Raw genomic sequence first — 21,351 nt, 5'->3', positions numbered from 1 at the left:
TGCCTAATAATTTAATTGATTGTGGACCTATTTAGCGATCATCAAGCGTAATTGCAAACGTGACACCTTCATGAGCATGAAGGTGGGAATTGGTCAATTTTGACACATTCATTTTAGGGGCTTTAAAAGTATAACCACCTTCATGAGCAAAACAACCATATTCTAGATACCACGTGTTATTTGTTTATCCAATAAGCTTTGCAAAGAGTTCACACGAAAGTCATCAAATGAAATGAGACCATTTGATCACAGACCGTAGGTGTAGGTGTCTGTGCAGTTCAATTTATGTTTGCCTTATCTTCTGTGAAATTTGTATGGTAGGGTAGCATTGGCATCAATTATTGCAGTTGCAGATGGTTATGTTTCACGTTTCTAATACTCATTGTTAACAGCACAATAAGGTAACCAAATCCCTTTTCTGTTCTAAATTATTAATTGCATTTACAAACAACCTTAAAACATCACATTGCATTATTGGATTTGGATTTTAGAGTAAAGGAAAGAGCCGTGAAAGTGACAAGGACCACAAACATGCTGACCATGGACTTGGACAATAAGAGTCGCATACGACTGCCATTATATTTATGTGGCGCCACCTCACATTTCTTTGTCCCTTAGCTACACTTTTTCTCCTTGATAAGTATTACAAGAATTTTTTTTTTCTAGGATCAGGAACCTAAAGAGTTGATTTTTTTAGAAAAAGGTACCTAGGGAGTTTTTGTTCAATAAGATTCGAAATTGCTTATCTTAATAGAATTCAATCCTATTTGGGTTGAGTTTTTGAACAGTCTGTATAACGGTTCTTTTGAAATGAAATTACTCATTTCCAAAGAAATCTCTTAGTGTGCGTTTACGGCATTTCTACGTTTACGTGTGTTTGCGTTTCACTTGGCTGGTCCCATTTCATTGTTCATGGACTAGCTAAGTGATGAAAAACGCGTGAACAGTGTATTCAGCAATAAAAAATATTTACTACAGTATTTTCAACAATAAATTTTCAATTTTCAGTAAAATAAGCAGTATTTAAACAGACCCTTACACTTTCACAAAGAAATTCCAAGTCAATATGATTGGAGTTATACTACGCGCCTAATTCTTGGACAAATCAAAACTCACATGCATAATCCTCTTGCATGGTTTGCAATGACAGATGTGGTGTGAAATTCATTTATTTATTTAATTTTATTTTAAAAAATTGATATGAACACCGCCTGCACCTAGTGAGTTTTGAACACATCACCTCATCCTTCATCCGATTATTATGGGAGAACAAGGAATTGCCAATTAATCTACAGCCCATTAGCACTGTGAAATAATTGTGAAGAAGAAAATGTATAAAACTCTATACTGTACGTCCCTTGACATGCAACCCTTCCGTGTGTAGGAACTATGAAGTGTTGATTAAGCTATAGCTCATTGGTGGGTGAGAGAATTGAGTAGAAGAAAATGTTAGAAAATTTTATACGCGTCTTCACATGCATCTCTTCCTTGTGTAGTTGGATGACACCCATGACAGATCCTACCTAATTGGTTGGGGTTGGCCTGACGTTAATCAATCAGCTGAGTGGATGACAAAATCACACGGGACCTCATATAAACATGTTGAGAGTTACAATCCAAACACAGCAGAACTCACTATAAAATCTGAAAGCCAGATTCTATTATTGTACAATAAAGAAGGCAATGATGCAGTTGCAAAAGCAATTCTAGAGGGTGTACTAAAGTTAAAGGGAAAGTTCCATGGGTGGCATTAAAATAGTTTTGCAAAGTGAAATCATAAATAAACACTCAGATCAAAGCTTTACTGGTACACTAAAATAGCAACTTAACCTTCTATTTTATTGAAATTGAAGGAGAGTTTGGATTACATAATATTCAATTCAGAGAGAGAGAGAGAGAGAGAGAGAGAGAGAGGTGTTGCACAATAGTCACGCATAAAACCAGGTTATCATCTTATTGGGTGGTGCACTATACCTAGCAAAAATGGAACAGGATACAATTATCCGTTGCAGATTTACACTTCATCAGAAGCTCTTCAATGACTGAATTCAGATTCTCCTAATAACAAATTATATACATTACCTGCAATAAGTTATAAGGACATCAAAATGAGATAGAAGCCAGTTGAAATGCAGCAAGAAGTAGAAATCAACCAAGACTATGTACATTATATGAGTAATTCTGATCTCTACATCTCCCATCTCTCTCAGATACAACTCGTGTCTTGTCACAGTTTTTGGGAAGATATTCCTGGGCCACTGGGGTTTATCCAATGCAGGTAAAGAAGAAAGGCAGTAGGTGACAGATGATACAAAATTATATTTACTTTGCAACATTGAAACGCATACACACACATGATGATTTCTTGATTTGTTTGCATAGAATTCAACTTAAAGTTGATACAGGAAAGCACATAACTAAAATAGGTCTATATTTTATAGAATTGTACTATCCTGACATAACACCAAATTGGCGGAAATCTTCAAACTGGTGATAAAGCATTTCAGGTTGCTCGACCAATCAAACTAATCTCAGCATGAGCTGAGATAAAGGGATGTTGATTATCAAACAGAGTGGCAGAGATATTATAAATAAACTCCATGTGTCAATTAGCAAATACAAACTAACGAGCATACTGAAAATACATCCAGACTTATGAAATTCCAACACAATTACTGAATTAAGCCATAAAAATGCCAGAACTAGATATATAGCAACAACTTGATCCCAAACGCAGCCTACTTAATATGTATAAAGCCTGTCTCCCATCTCTCTCAGATACATCTCTTGCCTTGTCACAAATTTTTAGGTGAATATTTAGAGACACCAGAGTCACCTATTGCATCTAAACAAGAAAGGACTAATGAAATAAATGAAAAATAATCACTTTCACATTTGCAAAACTCAGAAGAATAATGTCTTCATTTGTCTGGCTCGAAGTAACTTCAAGTTTAATTTTGTGTGAGCATACATTTGATGTGAGTTTTATAGAAATACTATCCTGATTTAAGTTGGAGGACAACTTCAAACTGGAACTCTGGACCAATTAGACTAATGAAAGCTCTTGAGCTACAATATAGATGGTTGTTGATGATCAAACGAAGTGGTTGAGAAATCATCAATAAAGTAAAAAAATATAAACCAGAAAGAATAATGAAGTTGAATCCAAAGTACAAGACGGGCATATAGAGGCTTCCCACAGCTGTTTGATGAAATACAAAACTGTACGGCAGATGTGCTGGTGGAAAAGTCTTCTATTACAAGTACTACAGAACAGCCACACTCATTACTACTGCTGCAACAAGTACTACTACTACCATTACCCCTTTTTTGGTGGGTTTCTTTCCCTTTACCTTTACCTCATCTCCTCACGTTTATTTGCAATCTCCCACAATCCCCCAACCACTCTTCTTCAACCATTATATCTTCCAATACATTTAGGACCTTTCCTATTTTATATTCTCAGTACCAAAGTATATATATAGCAAAGAGAAGGAAGAAAGTTGAAAGCTGTTCTTTAAGGGGGAGCCAGAGAAAGTAGCAGCAGCTTAAGGATTGGCAATCAAATATCATCACAATGAATTGCTCAACTATGAGTAGTAAAAAAATATTTTAAATTTGTACACAAGTTTTCATTTTGATATTTTTGAACAAATGTACCCCAAGCCCAAGGGCGAGGGTCAGTGTAATTGCTTAAAAGAACATCTGACAGATTATATCCACTAAACAAGTGTAATAATCAAAATCATGGCCCAAGCATTAACCCACAAATCAAAGATATTTGGAATTTCTGTCAAAATTATTATTTCACTTAAACTTGCAGTTATATAGCATTCTTCAATTCAATTTAACTTACTGATTTAATTTGAAGATGCTGTGTTAAGTCCAAAATAATTTCAGAGGGAATTAGAATAAAAAAGTCATTACAGTGCACAGACATGACCATTATTATAATTCAACTGCTGCTGCACTACACATACCAATAAATTCTCCATTATGCCCATCTTTTTTCATTGTTCTTTGTACTTTTTTATTAGCTCCATTAGTGTTCAGACTTATTTTTCATCAGACAGAAATAAGGCAGCATAAACACATGCTTTTAGATGCTATATTTGAGAGCATTAGTGGAAACATCTACAGAAACTTTATCATTAAGGAACAGGAAAACCATAGGGAACCATAAATTTATCTTTCTAAAAGTGTTAGAGAAATATTATTTACCTAATTGGAACCATAAAACTCTGAGTTGACAAAAAAATATAATCAAGCCTGAAAGATTTAGGTATCACTACTTCCATTACTTCAAAGCATACTAAACCATTGTTATATATTGGCCAATAAACTACCAAACATCAGATGCTGCACATGAAGCATAACCCATCAGACAACCAATTTCAACAAAAAACACAAATTTCTCTCACAGCTTCAAGAACTCTAGTCATATAACTAGAAAATAAGAATTAAATTAAAGGTTGGGTTGCTTGGTAATAGATTCAACAAATTGCACAACTATGAGTAATAAAAAAAAAGAAAAAAAGATCACCTACGAGCTTAATCTAAGACAAAGTATAGTTACTGGAAGCCGTAACCATTGGGGTAAAACAAGTATTGATTCTAGTACTTAAAAATAGATAATCAACTTATTAGAAACCTTGAAAATGCCTAACAAATAATTCTTCACACTCTTAAAGCTATATTGACTTTATACTAGTAGGAGTATAGTTAGTAAGGCCATATTTCCACTTCATTTACATAATCATTATTTTAAAGCTGGGTTCTTTATCTAGTGTCAGCAGCAGAATTGTGTGAAACAACCAGTTATGGTCTTTTAGAAGGCATGAAAATATCTATGTTAATACTTAATACCCAAGTAAAGTTGTATATATTAATTTTCCTTTTCAAAGTGAACCTTTCCTGCTATTCAAAAGACAGAAAACACACGTGGAGGAAGAAGAGGAATTAAATACTAATGAAAGTGTTTTACTTTTATCATGAACAAAAAGCAAAGGCCTGGAATTCCCACATACAAAAATTGCTGAAAAATAATAAAGATGTGAACTTCGGTAGAGAAAGTCAAAGAATGAAATTGGAAAATTGAAAAATAAAAAGACCCACCAGGAAATTAAGGTAGAATGATATGAGCATTGTGGTCATTGTCATCAAGGTCCAAATGTTGATCTCCAGAAGCAGCAGCAGCAGCAGCAGCAATCATGGTTTGTCTGCGGGCAATGTGCCTGAGAGTGTTGGTAAAGCCAAGCCAATCCTGTTCCTGCTCCACCTCATCGTGGAGGAAATCACGAAAGGAGAGTGTCCCGGCGGCGGCGGCGGCGGTGGTGGGGAGTTGGAAGCGGCAGAGAGGGCAGGAGTTGTGGGAAGAGAGCCAGGGGAGAATGCATTGAGAATGGTAGAGATGAGAGCAAGGTAGCTGCTTGGCTTGGGAGTGGAGGAGAAGGTCGTCCTTGCAAATGGCACAGAGAAGAACTGGGTCCGAGTCCAGCATGGATGAGGAGATGGTGATGGTGGAGAGAGAAGAAGAGTCAAAGTGGTTGTTCTTGTTATTGTTGTTGTCGTCTTCTTCATTGTGGTGGAGGAGGAAGAAGCGGTGGAGGAGGGTGGGGTTGTCAAGAAAGTAGGAGTCTTGTTGTTGGGTAGTTGTTGTTGTAGTTATGGTGGAATCCATGAGCTCCAGGAAATCGCTACTGTTGCAGTGAGGACATTGGGAATGGGAAAGAGAACGAGAGATCAAATTAACGCTCATGTCACATTCATGGCACCAGTATGTGTATATTTGCCCTTGCATCTCTTCTTCTTCTTCGGTCTCAGGAAGCCCAGCAGCCATTCTGGTGTCGGTGGCGCATCTGGTGCTGTTCATGCTGCAAGATGCTTTGGTGCTGGGCTTGCTGGCCTCTACCTCACGACTCAGGAAGAGAGGATATTCTCTCTCTTTCTCTCAACTATTTTCTACCTACTTTTTTTTCATAAAAAGTAATTAACAAATAGTAAGGAGTATTTTTCAGTTAAGTACTGCATTGCGTGGTGATAGTGACAGTGACGGTGGGTGTGGGGCAGTGGGGGTGGAATGGGGTGGATTAGAAATTGGAAATTGGGAAATTGGAGGAGAGAAAGATAACAAAAGTTTCTGTTCTGTTCTGTAATCTGTTTTGTATTGATTTGTTTGGTGGGTTTATTTTTGTTTTTTTGATAGGGGAAGTGGGTCCCATTTTCCATAAAAAAAGGAGAGATAGATAGGAAGTTTCAATGCATCTATGGTATGGTCGGTCAGCTGTATCGTTAGTGGTGCAGTGGAATAGGATAGGGAGAGGGAATTGTGGACTGGTGGAGGGTCTCATTCTTTAAATTTAAAAAATACTATATATATGCTAGGAATAGGAATGCTTAGCTTAATGCTATTCACTTTCACTGTTGACTCGACTGTCTTTTTCTTGGGCATTTTAGCATAATTTTAGGAATAATTTAAAAAAAAACCACCGGCCCAAAATTATTTTGTTATATAGCATTTTTTTAACCTTTAATTTGTCAAACTCAAATTCAATTCTAATAATCCATTTAGGATTCACTTATTTTGTTAAAACTGAAATTTTTTTGCTGAAAGTATTATAAATGAAAGTAAAAGTTAGATGAAACAATACAGTAGAACTCATGAATAGTATAAAAAATAAGCTGAATAGTAAAATAAGTTGGAAAAAATAATTTTTGTCAAACAGACACTAAGTGTTTGTTTAGAAAGCAAAATACACGTCCAGCATTTGTGAGTTGTTGTTGTTGTTTTTTTTTTTGGGGAGCTGTGATTATTGACTTTTCTGTGTGAATAGTGCACACTAGTGGGACCTGTGCACTATTCACGGGATCCACAAATCTCACTTTTCAGTAATTTTTCATTAAAAATGGGTCTCACGGTACTATTCACACATTTAAAAATTATTTCGTTGCATTTTCAGTTTTTGACTGTATCCAAACGGACCTTAAGTAAAACTTGAGTTCCAAACATTATGATAATTTGATCAAACATAACGCTTGAAACTCGAATTTCGCTTGGAACTCAAGTTTGACAAATTCGAGTTCCAAAAAGATGCTGCATAATTAAATAACTTCGGTCAGATGCTCTTTAGCAAAATTTTCCCTTATCTTGCATTATTTTAAGAGAAATGCTATGTTTACAACAAATCCAAAGTAGTGTGAGGTCGTATGTTTTAAGATTGTGTGATGTATAGATAGCAATAAATGAAATCGAGGTAACAAGAAGCGTCGCTTTGGCCGAGTGGTTAAGGCGTGTGCCTGCTAAGTACATGGGGTTTCCCCGCGAGAGTTCGAATCTCTCAGGCGACGTTTATCACTTTTTTATCTTCACCTTCTTCTCATTCCCACTACCAAAAGGAGCTCTCTCTCTCTCTCTCTCTATATCTCTCGCTACCTTTTACTTTTTTGGACTCCTATTTCTCTCTTATCATCTTCCTTCTTCACTCTTCTCTCTCTATTATCATATCTTATAATTAAAGTTAATACCTTTAATCAAGTTTCAACTAACTTCAATCAAAGGTTAGATCTTTCTCTTTTTCTCTGTTATGTTATGTTGTGTGCTTTAGTCTTTATTCTCTCATTTTTATTTTTTACTTTCATTACATCATTATAGAATCTCACTCACACCCTTCAAAACTCAAAAAGGGCAATAAATTAGAGTCTCTGATGCGCTTTCTCCATAGCGTTTACAGCGCTGTACATTGCCTATATTGATTATTGGAAGCAGAGAGAGTCTCGCATTATTGCCTTTTTTATATATGTTCATGTGGCTTATGCTTTCTCAGATGCTCCTATATGGAAGAATAAGATTCTCAGTTAAATCCCCTCTTGGGTTAGACATTAATTTTGACTGGGTCTGAAATTTTTATACCAATTCTGCTGCAATTAACCATTTTTTTTACTCTTATCTTTAGTGCTTAGATACCCTATCCCATGTGCTCATGTGCCCACCTCTCACATGCTTTTAGGTTCAAGGTGTTTGGATCCTAAAACATACATGTGAGAGTCAAGGTATGTGCACCCTGGGTGGAGGGTACTTCAAGCAACTGGCTTTCTTTTATTTTGTACTGCCAGAACAATAGGAAGGGGTGGAGTGAATTGGTATAAACATAGATTGATTCTGTTAGAATATATTAGGATATTACCATAAATACATAGACTATGGTTTTTATAGAATACAATAGGCTATTGTGTCTATTGTGTTTTTCTATACACCATGTTTTACGAATTTATGGTAATATCTTAATATATTCATACACCTTCTATTATTCAATTCCTAGTGTCTCATCGCTTCTACTATTGGAGCATTGTTAGATAAATGAGTGTAATGGATATAACCCCATTTGTGTAGGTTGGTATATCTAGGCGAAGAATTTATTTTTTCCTGTAGTAGGTGTGCCTAATTCCATTTTGTTATGGTTTGAGTATCTGCTATGGAATTTCTGCTATTGACTTATTATTATTAGTTTATGGTTTTTTGATTCTCAATTGGTAAGTTGTAGAGGCAGTGAGGATGATGTCAATACCGTCAAACTATGAAAGCTTTAAGGCTTGTAGATGTCATAAGAAATGATTACTCTTTGACCCCTTTTTCTTAAACTCTATTTACTTTGAATAGTGTTTTATGTTTTGCATTTGATTTCTTCTTGTGCTATTCCTAGATTGCATGTGTTATGACATGTTTACCAAGACTTTTTCCTTGATGCATCTGAAGTGTCCTGTATTGAATGTTGGTTTGATCATTTATATTACTAATGTGAGAAAAAAAATTTTTAATACCAGTGCTGTGGTGGTGGATTAACTTGCCATACATAAGAGATTTTCTCCTTGGTGATTACTGTCAAAAGAAAATAGATTTTACACAAATTGGTGGTGGGTGTTGACAAATTACTTGGTGTAGTTTTTTTTTATGTGATCAACTAGTTCTATTCTCATATTAGGACACAGTGTCACATGAATGCATTCCCTGAATCGTCTGCTTACTTGTAAATGAAATGATTGGAATTAATGGTTGGACAATAGAGTTTGTGTTTACATAAGCTTGAGCTCTTTGAATTGTCTCCATGTACTCATGTTCATAGCCTATTGGCTTTAAGCTGGAATTGTTTCACAGTGTCTGTATGAATTCCTACAAACCTATTGGCCTTGTTTCAGTAAAATGTGTTGAAAAAGTGGAGAAATTAAGAGTCTCATTAGTTTAAGCAAATCTCCATGATAATGTTCCGTTGTCTTGTCATTCTGCATCATTTGTTATCTAAGCTGTTGAGCTTATATAGCATTGATGACATTAAAAACAAGATCAAAGCAGTTCTGCTCATGAGTTCTCTGTAATCCATGGAAAACCAATAGTTTTTCATCTTGGGTTAAGCTTAAGTTCAGCTTTGTTTTATGGTTTATGATTTAAAATGAAATTATTTCATACTTAAGTGTGAAAAGTATTTGATTCTATGTAGTTTAGAATGGTTGGTCTTATCTATTGGTAACTTAAATTCTTTTTCATTTCCTGGGAAAGATGATGTTTTGCAATTACATATATATATATATATATATATATATATATTTAAAAGTATGTGGTTTTGCAAACATAATCACTCTTTTTTTTTTTAATTTAAATTTGCTTCTTATCTCACTAATGACCAATACTCTGCTTCCAGTGTCCATATGGGCTTGGTTTCAATTTTATAATGGAATAGTCTTTCCTTAACTATATAGATCATTCTTTTTTATCAAAATTTATTTGTGCTGATTGTGTATTTACATTTTTTCAAAGAGAAGGCTATTGATCAATAAAAATACTTGGGAGAGCATTCCTTTTCTTGTGAGTTGCGTTGAAAATTTGTAAAGTTTAGAGGCAGTGTAATCCACGCTTATTTCACCACCCTACCACTGTATTTGTCATTTCGTTTGTGCACTGGCACACTAGTGACCACAGGACATCTTTTGCCTGTGAGACTTGTGCGTGTTTTACTCCTTTTTTTTTTTTTGATGATGAAGTCATCTACCATATATGACCCTTCTTTTCAGGACCTAAGTATTGCATATAGAAAGGAATACCCTTCATCCACCAACGTGAAGTTGTGTTAGAATAAGAGTCCATTCCTAAAAGTTAGGTGTTGGAGTCATGAACAACTTAGAGCTTGTTTGGATAACATGAAAATTGAGTGATGTTACTTAGTTTTCATGATCCATCATCTAAAACTAGTGACCATAGGACAACTTTTGCCAGTGAGACTTGTGTGTGTTTTACTTTTTTTTTTTTTTGGTTGCTTTTTTTGATGATGAAGTCATCTACCATATATGACCCTTCTTTTCAGGACCTAAGTATTGCATATAGAAAGGAATAGTCTTAATCCACAGAGGTGAAGTTGTGTTAGAATAAGAGTCCATTCCTAAAAGTTAGGTGTTGGAGTCATGAACAACTTAGAGCTTGTTTGGATAGCATGAAAATTGAGTAATATCACTTAGTTTTCATGATCTATCATCCAAAACTAGTGACCATAGGGCACCTTTTGCCAGTGAGACTTGTGTGTGTTTTACTCTTTTTTTTTTTGGTTGCTTTTTTGATGATGAAGTCATCTACCATATATGACCCTTCTTTTCAGGACCTAAGTATTGCATATAGAAAGGTATGGTCTTAATCCACAGATGTGAAGTTGTGTTAGAATAAGAGTCCATTCCTAAAAGTTAGGTGTTGGAGTCATAAACAACTTAGAGCTTGTTTGAATAGCATGAAAATTGAGTGATATCACTCAGTTTTCATGATCCATCATCCAAAACTAGTGACCATAGGACACCTTTTACCTGTGAGACTTGTGTGTGTTTTATTTTTTTTTTTGTTTTGGTTCCTTTTTTTGATGATGAAGTCATCTACAATATATGATTCTTCTTTTCAGGACCTAAGTATTGCATATAGAAAGGAATGGTCTTAATCCACAGATGTGAAGTTGTGTTAGAATAAGAGTTCATTCCTAAAAGTTAGGTGTTGAGGTTATGAACAACTTAGAGCTTGTTTGGATATCATGAAAATTGAGTGATATCACTTAGTTTTCATGATCCATCATCCAAAACTTGTGGATCTCACAAATGATGCAGTGTTTGGCTTGGTTTTAGATGTTTGTTTCCATCATTCAAAAACTCAAAATTTTGAGTTTGGATGATGGAAAACGGAAACAAAAAGGGGCCTTTTGGCACGGTATTTTGAACAACACTTTTTAGTTTTTAAACATTACACATATATCTATACACTTTTTCACGAACACGTATTTTCAAAAAACACAAGCGTTACTAGAATAACGTTACCAAACGGTTTCTGTTTTCAAAAGTTGTTAAATGAGATATTAGGGATTTTTGTAAGAGTCATGTTAACGAGTGTCCTTAAGGCATTGATTAATAATTTATTTTAGGAAAATTTTGACATTACTTTTATGAGAAATGAAAAAAGCTGTCAAAACATTAATTTTTTTACATAAAATTTTGTTTAAATGGATTGTTAACTAAGAGCACTCTCATTAGGTGTGCCAAATGTCAAAATATGGCACATTTGGCACACCAAACTCCAAAATATGAGTCTCATGAGATGTTTCAAAGGCCAAAATTTTTGGCACATCTACAGTACTGTCTCATATTTGAGACGGTACAGACATATATGCCAAACACTGTTTGAATTATTTAATTCGTTTTTTTTTTTTTTCTCTCTGTCTCTCTCGTCTGCAACACATCTCTCTCTCTCTCTCTCTCTCTCTCTCTCTCTCTGTCTGGCCACGCCAATCTCGTTTTTTCTCATCGCCGTCTCGCCACACCGATCTCACCATGTCGAGAGACAGAGACTGCCCAGGCTTGCCATTGATCACTGACCCACTTTGCGACGAAGAGGAACTCCAGTGTGAAGGATACGATGGCCAGAAGTGAAAACTTTCTTCAGTGACGGCGATGGAGGCGTCCGATTCAAAATGTCTCGGTGTATGTCTGATTCAATTTATGATTTTAGTGTAAATTGTAATTGATTTTATAATTGATTTGGTGGATTTGGGATGTGGGTTTGTTTGATTTGGTGGATGTGGGTTTGTATCGATCTCTCTGGTTGTGTGTGTGTGGCCGTGGTGGTGTTTGTGCCGATGGTGGTGTGGCCGTTGTTGCGGCAGTGCTTGTTGGTGGCTGTTGTTGCGGTAGTGCCGTTGTTGTTGTTGTTGATGATGATATTAGGAATGAGTAAATATATTATTTTAATGTGTCGTAAATATTATTTTAATGTATAAAATTGAAGGATAAAATATCTGATAAATGAGATTTTGTAAAATGATGTGGTAAAATGATAAAGTAGGTGTTTGATGTGTCAAAACTGATGTAGGACATGTGGCAAAAACAAAATCCAAAGGTTGCAAAGATGCCACGCCAAATACAATTCTTTATTTATTTATTTTTAATAGTTTCTTCTCTCAGGAATTGTTCTTTTGAATTAAATGTTAATGTTATGATTGATTTTGTGGTAACATTGGCAGTGGGTATTATTTATGTTAAATGGATCTTTTGCTCTTTTTAATTTCCTAATCTATTGTTTTGTTTTACCCTTCTTTTTCGGCAAGCTTTGATGCTCAAGTTTCGGTGGTGATGGAGAAGAAGAGAGAGGCAAAGAAGAGAAGAAAGGCTTTGTGGGAGAGAGAGAAAGAGAGTGGTCAGACTTTTTAGGTGTGAAAAAAGTTGTATTCAGCGTGGCTTTTTTGTAACCTTTAGATTTTGTTTTTGCTACGTGTCCTTCATCAGTTTTAAAATAGGAGAGAACGGGAGACTTTGAGACTAGAGAAGAGCCGGTCCCGTTGTTGTTGATGATGATATTAGAAATGAGTAAATATTATTTTAATGTATAAAATTGAAAGATAAAACATCTGATAAATGAAATATTGTAAAATAATGTGGTAAAATAATAAAGTAAATATTTGATAAGTCAAAATAATTTTTAAAAAAAATATATCTAATGAAAATGCGCTCAAGACCACACATGCGGTCAAACCTTTTTTACTTCTTTACCTTTTCTCTCCTCCGTACTGATATTTCTTCTCTCCCTCTGCTCTTTTGTCTTTTATTTCTTTCTTTTCTTCTTCGAGCTGGGTTCTTTCAGCTGCTTCGCCTTTTCTTATCTTTCTTTTCTTTTTTTTTTCTTTTTTTCTCAGCTTCTTATTATTCTTCTTCATTCTTTCTTTTTCTTCACGCTTGTGATGGCAGAGGGCTTCGATTTCAGTTGCGATTTGCGTTTTAATCGGGTTAAGATGTGTTTTTTGGGCTTGGAGTTGTGGATTAGATTATGTGGGGTAATCTTTTCTGGTATTTCTTTTTATTTTTATTTTCATTATATATATATATGTAAAAGATTTTGTTGTGATGTTGAAGGTGTTGGTGGATCTGCTATGATGGATGGGTTTGATTTTTGGTGATTTGTACGGTGGTGGATGCAAAACAATGGCGGTGAGTTGGGTTTTTGAGAATTGCAATTGGTGGGTTTGTGGGTTGTTGTTGGTGGTAGAGGCCGAAAATGGGAGGAGAAAGTTTTCAATCTTTCAGGCTTCGTGAAAGAGGAGAGGAAAAAAAAAATGAAAGAGATGGAGAAGAGAGACATGGCCTTCACCACTTTGTCAAAATTTTGAGTTAAACTCACCCAGATTTGAAACCAAACAAAAATAAGATACAAAAATAAGATAGAGTTAAGGAAAAAGTAGAGATACAGATATGAGTTATCAAAACTGAGTTTGAGTGATGAGAAATGAGATCCGAGAATTGTGCTTGCTCACTTATTTACATAAAAATATTGCACATAATATAGAGAAAGAGTACACGAAGAACATCACTCATAATATGCATATATATATATATAATTTATTTATTTTTCACCCAAAAAAAAATGCATATATATAGGGGAAACTAGAAACCCAGCCCAGAAGAAGCATCTGCACAATGGGATTGGATTGTTAAGGAATGATGAGGACTAGGACTAGGAGGAGGCCTTAGAATCAGACTTAGAAGCCTCAAGATCTGCAGCCCTTTTAAGCAAACTTTCATCACCATCCTCAAGAGCCATCTGAATGGGACAGGACCCTAGTCCATCAGCAATAGCAAGCATGATCTTCTTCATCTCCGCCCTGAACTCCTCCACATCCACAGTCCCATTGCGATCACAGTCAAACTTCTCGAATATGGAGTCGTAGAGCTGGGTGAGCTGATCCGGAGTGGTCGCCACATCGATGCCGAAGTGGCTCTCGAGGAGCCTCATGGACTCGAAGGCCTTGCGGAGCTCGCCGCGCGAGAGAACCCCGTCGTTGTTGAGATCGAAAGCTGCAAACCTCTCGTCCACGCTCTTCTTGAACTGAGCCTCGTCGCTCACAAAGTCACGCACCGTTGATCCATCTATTATCACCACCCCCATCTCTTACTTAACTCTCTCTCTCTCTCTCAATTTGTTTGTATGGCTAACAATGTTGTGAAGACAATATATGAGCTTGTGAAGATAGACATGAGTGAGTCTGTTTGAGGTGGTTGAAAATTGTGGAAATTACGTAAATGCAACGGTTTTGGTTTGTGGAATATTCACGAGGAGCTATCACTGTGGTCTTTGGCAAATACGTGGGGAGCAGCGAAGCTTACACAAATATCTATAGGTGGATTACGAGTTGGAATTTGGCCCGTTGATTTATCAAGATTGGTGGATGAGAACGAGTCTCTGGACAACGACATTTTATCTAGTTTTGTACTCCAAAAGACTGTGATAAAAGTAAAAGATTAATAATGAGTGTCTAGATTTACTACAAATTTGATGACTACTGAGATGAGTCGGTAGGTTGTGATTATTATTATACAATGAAGTTCATGTTAGGGGTGGTTTTAAGTGAAAATAATGTTGTTTCAAATGTTTTGATTGAAGTTGTGAAATTTATTGTGTTTATATTGTTTAAGAATGAAAGGTAAAAATGAAGAAAAATGGTGGGAAGGAAAATGCACCCTCACACATACACACATGAAAGGAAAAGGAAATTGTGGACTATTTACCACTAATTTACTAATCTACTTTTGAGATTGCGGGTGATGTAATTCAATCCCAAGCGAGTTTTTATAATTTCTTAAAAAATAAAAACCCAATTAAAAAGTGAAAACCTCATCTAAAATCTACTCGAATGAAACATCAATACAAGTTGTCTAATATATGATGGGAATTTATTTTCTAATTGATCTAATATAAACCTTACGAAGCATCTTTGATGTTGTTTCCTCCACTGAATATTTTGATTAAGTGCCATTTTGTTTTTGGTAATGGAAGGAAGGGGGTCAATTTTTCTTGTGGAAGCTAATTTGAACGTGTTGGTCATTGGTTCAAGAGAATGAGATAAGTGATGACATTATATTGATGTAATCTAGGTGAATAGATTAACTGGATTGTTTGTAGAGAGACAAAAGGGTATAGCGAATTAGTTTGCATACAAGGAAAGGTAGGTATACAAGGGAAGGTAGGTTCCTTTCATTTTCTAAATTTTGTCTCTGCTTACACATTAAAGCACAAATATTATGCTGTTAGCCGTTTGCTGAAATGAAGCGAGATGAAACCGTTTTTGACTTATAAAACATGGTCCTTAGTCCTTCCCAAAAAAAGCCAACACTTGTTCAAAATACAGTTTTTATGTGGTTGTAATCTCAAAATTGTAATATCGTATACCCAATTGTATTGAAATCAATGTTGCAATCGATCCTACATTGCTTATTGCTTGTTAATGCTTATATTAAGGGTCTGTTTGGGATCCGCTTATTTTGCTGAAGGCTGCGTTTGGTTGGATGTAAAATATTTTTCGAGCGTAAAATAATTTCAGGTGAAAATATTTTCGGGAAAGGAAAATATTTTTAGGTGTTTGGTGGTATTTTAAAAAATACTTTGGAAAATATTTTCAAGTGTTTGGTAACATTCTGAAAATGCAATTTTTTTACTGATTCCTCACATTTTCTCACATTCCAAACAAATTTTATAATAGAAAATTACAATCCATCAACTTCTAAACAAACAAAAATCAAAACAACACCATGGCCAAATCATTTGGTCAAACTGAGAGAGGGAGGTGAGACAGGGAGGAGGAAGAGAGAGATTGGTGGGTCACCGATCTCGCCAGCGCGATCTCGCCCGGCGCGAGCTCGACGATGCGAGATCGCGCCTCGATCTCGCCCTGCGTGAGCTCGATGGCGCGAGATCGCGCCTCGATCTCGCCCTACGCGAGCTAGACGACGGGCCTTTGGGTTGAGGACGACGATCTTGGCTTCACCGGCGTGATTTGACCGATTCGGCGATCTCCCTCTAGCTCTCTCTCTCTCTTTTCTGGTGTGGGTCGTTGCTCTCTCCCTCTCCTTCTCTGTTTTCCAACGGAAAACTCTATTTAAAGGTAAAATAGAAATGGAAAATGTTTTACGGGTGGGGAGGGAGTATTTTATGGCCAATGCAAGTGATTTTCCATTTGACCAAGATTTCAGTTGTTGCCAAACACATGCAAACGCTTAAAACATTTTCTGAAACTTATTTTCTGTCCAACCAAACGCAACCGAAATTGAAAGCTTTTTGCTGAAAATACTAAGATAAAGGTAGAAGTTAATTTGAAATAAGATACTAAATCCATGAATAAGTATCTAAAAAGAAAAGTACAGTGGAGCCCATGAATACTACTAAAAATAAGCTAAATAGTAAAATAAACTGACTTTTTAATTTGGAGTCAAACATACACTTGAAAAGGATAAACAAATGCTCACACCAATTCAGATAAGTTATATTGCAACATCTTCTTCATGCTTTATTTTTGTTACAAATTATTCATACTCCATACCTCCTCCCAATAATCCCACTCTAAAAAAATAATCAAAACAACATGCTAAAGACTACCATGAAAAATCCAAGCCATAGTTGAGATTCCCATGATACAACTATTTCCATCGATATTCCTTTGTCAAACATGCTCAATTGAAGTATTTTCAAATGGGAAAAATTTACCTCCAATTCAATTTTCCTCCAACCAACTACATGAAAATTGAAAAAAATCATCCACGTGTATTATTAGTCATATGACATTTTTCATGAGTCGTGATATTTTTAAAATTAATACACGTGGATGATTTTATAAATCATCATGCAGTAGGTTAGAGAAGATTCATTTGAATTGGTTTGGAACTTCGTAGAATTTCATGATTGTAGGGAATAACCATACCATTATACAGCTCAACACCTTGTAGTCATATATATTAGTATATTACTACAAGCGGGAGAGCATTGAATTAATTGGGAAGTAGGATACAACAATCGGAGCTCCAGATGGTTTTGATTTTGATTTGCTTTTGGATTTCTCTGATGACTCTGCTTTCATGGCATCATCTGAGACTTGTGACAATGAGGAGGGCACGAAACATTTGAAGAAGGCTGAGAAAAGTGCCATTGCGTTTTTCTTCTGTTGTTGTTTCTTTGGCGAAGCAAAGTTTGAAATGAATGAAGTGTGTGATTGATGAGAGTTTGAGGAGTAAGGTGGTTTATTTATATTGATAAACCAGAGATGGCAATGGCCAATGATTTGGCCTGAAGAAAAGGGACAGTGATATATATGACTAACAAATTTTATGTTGCTAGTGAGTCCAAATGCTTGGAGAGCACTCATCATAAAAAAAGAAAAAAGAAAAAAGAAAAAAGAAAAAAGAATAAGCTTGGAGAGCAAGGTGAAGACCAAATTAAATCTTTGTAAATTCTTAGATGGTTCTCACTAGTCTTAGGGTCTTGTACCTGCGATTTGGCCACAGCTTACAAGTAATAATATAATAATATGTGGAAATTTGAATTGACGTCAAGAAGTTAGTTAAGATCATGGCATGTGGAATCAGTAAGTTCATTGGTGTAAGATCATGACATGTGGAACAAGGGACAGAGATATAATTATATAATAAATAAGTTTCTAAAAAAAAAAGTTTAAAATATTTTAATAATTACGCATCATTATGCAATAAAAATAATAATATTCCTAAGCTTATCCATTCTCAAGCTACTCTAGGAATTATAAAATAGGTTAAGGTAGTATGCACATGATATATTTAATTCTAAAATTTACCTATAATAATTGTATACTTTACGATAAAGTTACAAACACAATAAATTTCTTAACATTTCGTAACTTGTTGAGATAAATTATTATTAACATAACATCATTTTCATGGAAACCACCGTTATGATTAGCATAAATTATGGCACTTCAAAGTTCAAATGTCGAAAAATATATTGTAAAATTTGTTTAGTATTTAAACATAATTGTATCCGGTAAAATTTGCTTAATATTTAAAAATATAAGTTATAGGACTTTTCATTTTTTTAAGACAAAAAAGTGAGTTTTCGAGGTGAATTCATTGACTTTATACCGTGCGACAACAATGGAATACTACCTATATCACCGGAGCCTTGAGGGGGCTATTATCGTGGGCATAGCATATATTAATTGACTTAGATAAATATGTATAAGAGATATTGGATACGCAATTTCTTGTGTGTGCCAGAATTTACCCAAAAAAATATTATATAACTAAAAAGAAGCTTAGTTGATGTACATCATCAACTATAGCATTAGCAACAAAAATACATATTATTTGTACTGCTATCGATGTGGACTTTAACACGCTCAAAGGTGCTCAAATTGAATTTTTCATTAATCTTATTGTTTAATGAAAATTTAACAACAACAAAGTGATGCAATCAAATTATTTATGACCGGGTTCCAAGATGACAAACAAGTGCAAGTATATTTAATATTTAATATTTATATTGTTTTGTTTTGTTTTTCTTACTTTGACTTTTGAAGGTGGATCAATAGAGTTGATCCTTTGGAGGGAGACATAGGAGAAAAAATTAGCGTAGAGAGCAAGGAGGAATAGACAAACATTTCAACACAAATAATTATAACGCGTTTTTCACTTTTTTGGGACTCTTCTGCCTCCTCTTTGGTGAATCCCCCCATCCCTTCCTCTTCCCCTTTGACTAACATGAAGAACATGTCATCTAACTATTCTATTTTTAAAATACATAACCGTATTAATTTTTTTAGTATGTTAATTTTTTTAGCCGAACTTTATAAGTAACATATATATGGATAGTTTATGTATCTTTATAGTCTAACCTTGCCCATATTGTAGCTAGATATAGCCAACTTACCAAACTGGAATGCCTTTTTCTAGGTTCGCCCTTTAATTGATTATCCTCATTGTAATTTGTAAGGGAGACACTGAAGAGAAAAAAGGATTTTACAAATTCAATTGAATAAATGATTAATTGATTATCCTTATTGTATGGAATACAGTGAAAAAAAAAAAAATTTTTGACAAATTCAAATGAATACATAATGAAACATCTTTCTTCATCAATCTACACCACCATGAAAAACCCCATAATTGACAATATTTACAATATTATCCCTTCCAAAATCTTCAAATATTTTCATCATCATTCTTTCAGCAAACGTTCTGACTTCTGACACATATTTGTTTCAAATTAACCCGGCTTTAGATACTGCTGAATTTCACGATTGCATTGAATAAACACAACCATCTTCCAGTTCAACATCATGTAGTCATATAGTATCATAATACAAGTACTACAGACGGGAGAGGTATGAATTAACTGGGAAGTGGGATACTACAATCGGAGCTTCAGATGATGATTTGGATTTGGATTTGGATTTGGATTTGTTTTTGGGTTTCTCTGAAGACTCTGCTTTCATGGCATCATTGGAGACACGTGACAAAGAGGAGGGCACGAAACAATTGAAGAAAGCTGAGAAAAGAGCCATTGTTGTTTGACTTAGAAGAAGTTTTTGATGGAGTAGTAGTGAAGAGGCGCTAGACAGCTTTTGGTTTCTTTAGCAGAAGAAAGTAGAAATGGATGAGCAATGTTGTGTGATGGATGAGAATTGAGGAAAGATGGTCTATTTTATAGTGATATTGAAGAGACTGTAAGTGAGAGTGAGAGATATGTGGGAGGTGGGGGAGTGTTTCCGAATTTTTCTTTGCTTGGAAAGCACGGAGAGGACAGACCAAAGTAGAGTGGGTCCATTGCCATTTGTAAATTCCCAGATGGTTCTCACTTCTCACCAGTCAAATGGTCTTGTGGCTGCGCTTGACAAAAGCTTACAAATGAATTACGTTATGTAAATGTAGCAGGTGGAAACCGTGGAGTCATCAACAACTTGACTGGTCTAGTCAGTCACCAGTATACTATGCCTTGGTTTGGCCCTTTTTTTAAGTAATCCACAAATAATTACACTACTTGTTTATGAAAGCATGGATTTGCCTGAAAACATAAGAGTTTGTTCAGATTCTAAATAAAAATTACGACTAGATTGTTTTTACTCTAACTTAAAACAAAGGGTGAAATAAGAGTAAATGAGCGCAAACAACCAATACAACTACCCTAAGTCATATTTATCCAATAGGTGGGCAATGAGGGTATATATAGTGTGGGTAAAGACTTGGTAAAACAAAACATGACAAATTAGCCAAATAGAATGTTTTGCGAGTATTTCCCAAGAAGACTTTACTCGCGAGACATTCGCAAAAACTCCAGGCTGGCATAACTCTTCGCATTCCAGTCATGTGTTCTACATGTGGCTCTTTCGCGGGATAGCTTCTAACAAGGCACTTGCGAAATCCACTTCTTCATTATTTTAAGCTTGAGTCTTCACACTCTCTCAGACTCATTCCTTACAATTACACCCCTAAAGTTTGGGGGTGATTGTATTTTACACCCTGAAATTTTAGAATTTAGATTTTACTTCTTGAAGTTTGGGGTACTTTGATTTTACACCCTAACGTTTCAAGTGTACGGTGGTGGATGTTTATTTTACATCCTTTTCAAGTGTATGTTTGACTCCAAATTAGAAAGTCAATTTATTTTACTATTTAGCTTATTTTTAATAGTATTCATGAGCTTCACTGCACTTTTTGATACTATTCATGAATTTCACTGTATTATTTCAGTTAATTCTACCTTTATCTCAGTATTTTCAACAAAAAGCTTTTAATTTTAGCAAAATAAACAGATACCAAACAGACCCTTGATATAAGCATTAACCAGCAATAAGCAAGGTAGGATCAATTGCAGCATTGATTTCAATACAATTAGGTATACGATATTACAATTTTGAGATTACAACCCCATAAAAACTGTATTTTGAACAAGTGTTGGCTTTTGTGGGAAGGACTAAGGACCATGTTATATAAGTCAAAAACGGTTTCATCTCGCTTCATTTCAGCAAACGGCAAACAGCATAATAT

At 35.2% G+C, this 21,351-nt stretch overlaps 2 protein-coding genes and 2 non-coding genes across 4 annotated transcripts; 2 read left to right on the top strand and 2 right to left on the bottom strand.

The window, feature by feature from the left end:
- Window positions 1-1,818: 1,818 nt before the first annotated feature.
- On the bottom strand, window positions 1,819-6,131 carry LOC142617430 (uncharacterized). Its single transcript, XM_075790303.1, has 2 exons — window positions 5,116-6,131; window positions 1,819-2,082 (listed from the first exon to the last, which is right to left on the bottom strand). The coding sequence occupies exon 1, from the start codon at window positions 5,870-5,872 to the stop codon at window positions 5,123-5,125; it is 750 nt and encodes a 249-aa protein (XP_075646418.1). The 5' UTR covers window positions 5,873-6,131; the 3' UTR covers window positions 1,819-2,082; window positions 5,116-5,122.
- A 1,134-nt stretch (window positions 6,132-7,265) lies between these two features.
- Window positions 7,266-7,347, top strand: TRNAS-GCU (transfer RNA serine (anticodon GCU)). The gene has a single exon. It is a non-coding gene; the product is annotated as a tRNA-Ser (tRNA).
- A 1,193-nt stretch (window positions 7,348-8,540) lies between these two features.
- Window positions 8,541-8,626, top strand: LOC142618160 (small nucleolar RNA snoR116). Its single transcript, XR_012841207.1, has one exon. It is a non-coding gene; the product is annotated as a small nucleolar RNA snoR116 (small nucleolar RNA).
- Window positions 8,627-13,759: 5,133 nt separating this feature from the next.
- Window positions 13,760-14,677, bottom strand: LOC142615194 (uncharacterized). Its single transcript, XM_075787900.1, has one exon. It carries the CDS (start codon window positions 14,450-14,452, stop codon window positions 14,021-14,023), a length of 432 nt encoding a protein of 143 aa, XP_075644015.1. The 5' UTR covers window positions 14,453-14,677; the 3' UTR covers window positions 13,760-14,020.
- Window positions 14,678-21,351: the final 6,674 nt, after the last annotated feature.

This window comes from Castanea sativa, chromosome 11, assembly GCF_040712315.1.
Source record: "Castanea sativa cultivar Marrone di Chiusa Pesio chromosome 11, ASM4071231v1".
NCBI classification, from domain to species: Eukaryota; Viridiplantae; Streptophyta; class Magnoliopsida; order Fagales; family Fagaceae; genus Castanea; species Castanea sativa.
The sequence above is the reverse complement of the archived record's forward strand: the minus strand, read 5'-3'. Positions and strand labels throughout refer to the sequence as shown.

Excerpts from the sequence above, each read along its gene's own strand:
- LOC142617430 (XM_075790303.1), bottom strand. The coding sequence starts at position 5,872 with ATGAACAGCACCAGATGCGCCACCGACACCAGAATGGCTGCTGGGCTT.
- LOC142615194 (XM_075787900.1), bottom strand. The coding sequence starts at position 14,452 with ATGGGGGTGGTGATAATAGATGGATCAACGGTGCGTGACTTTGTGAGC.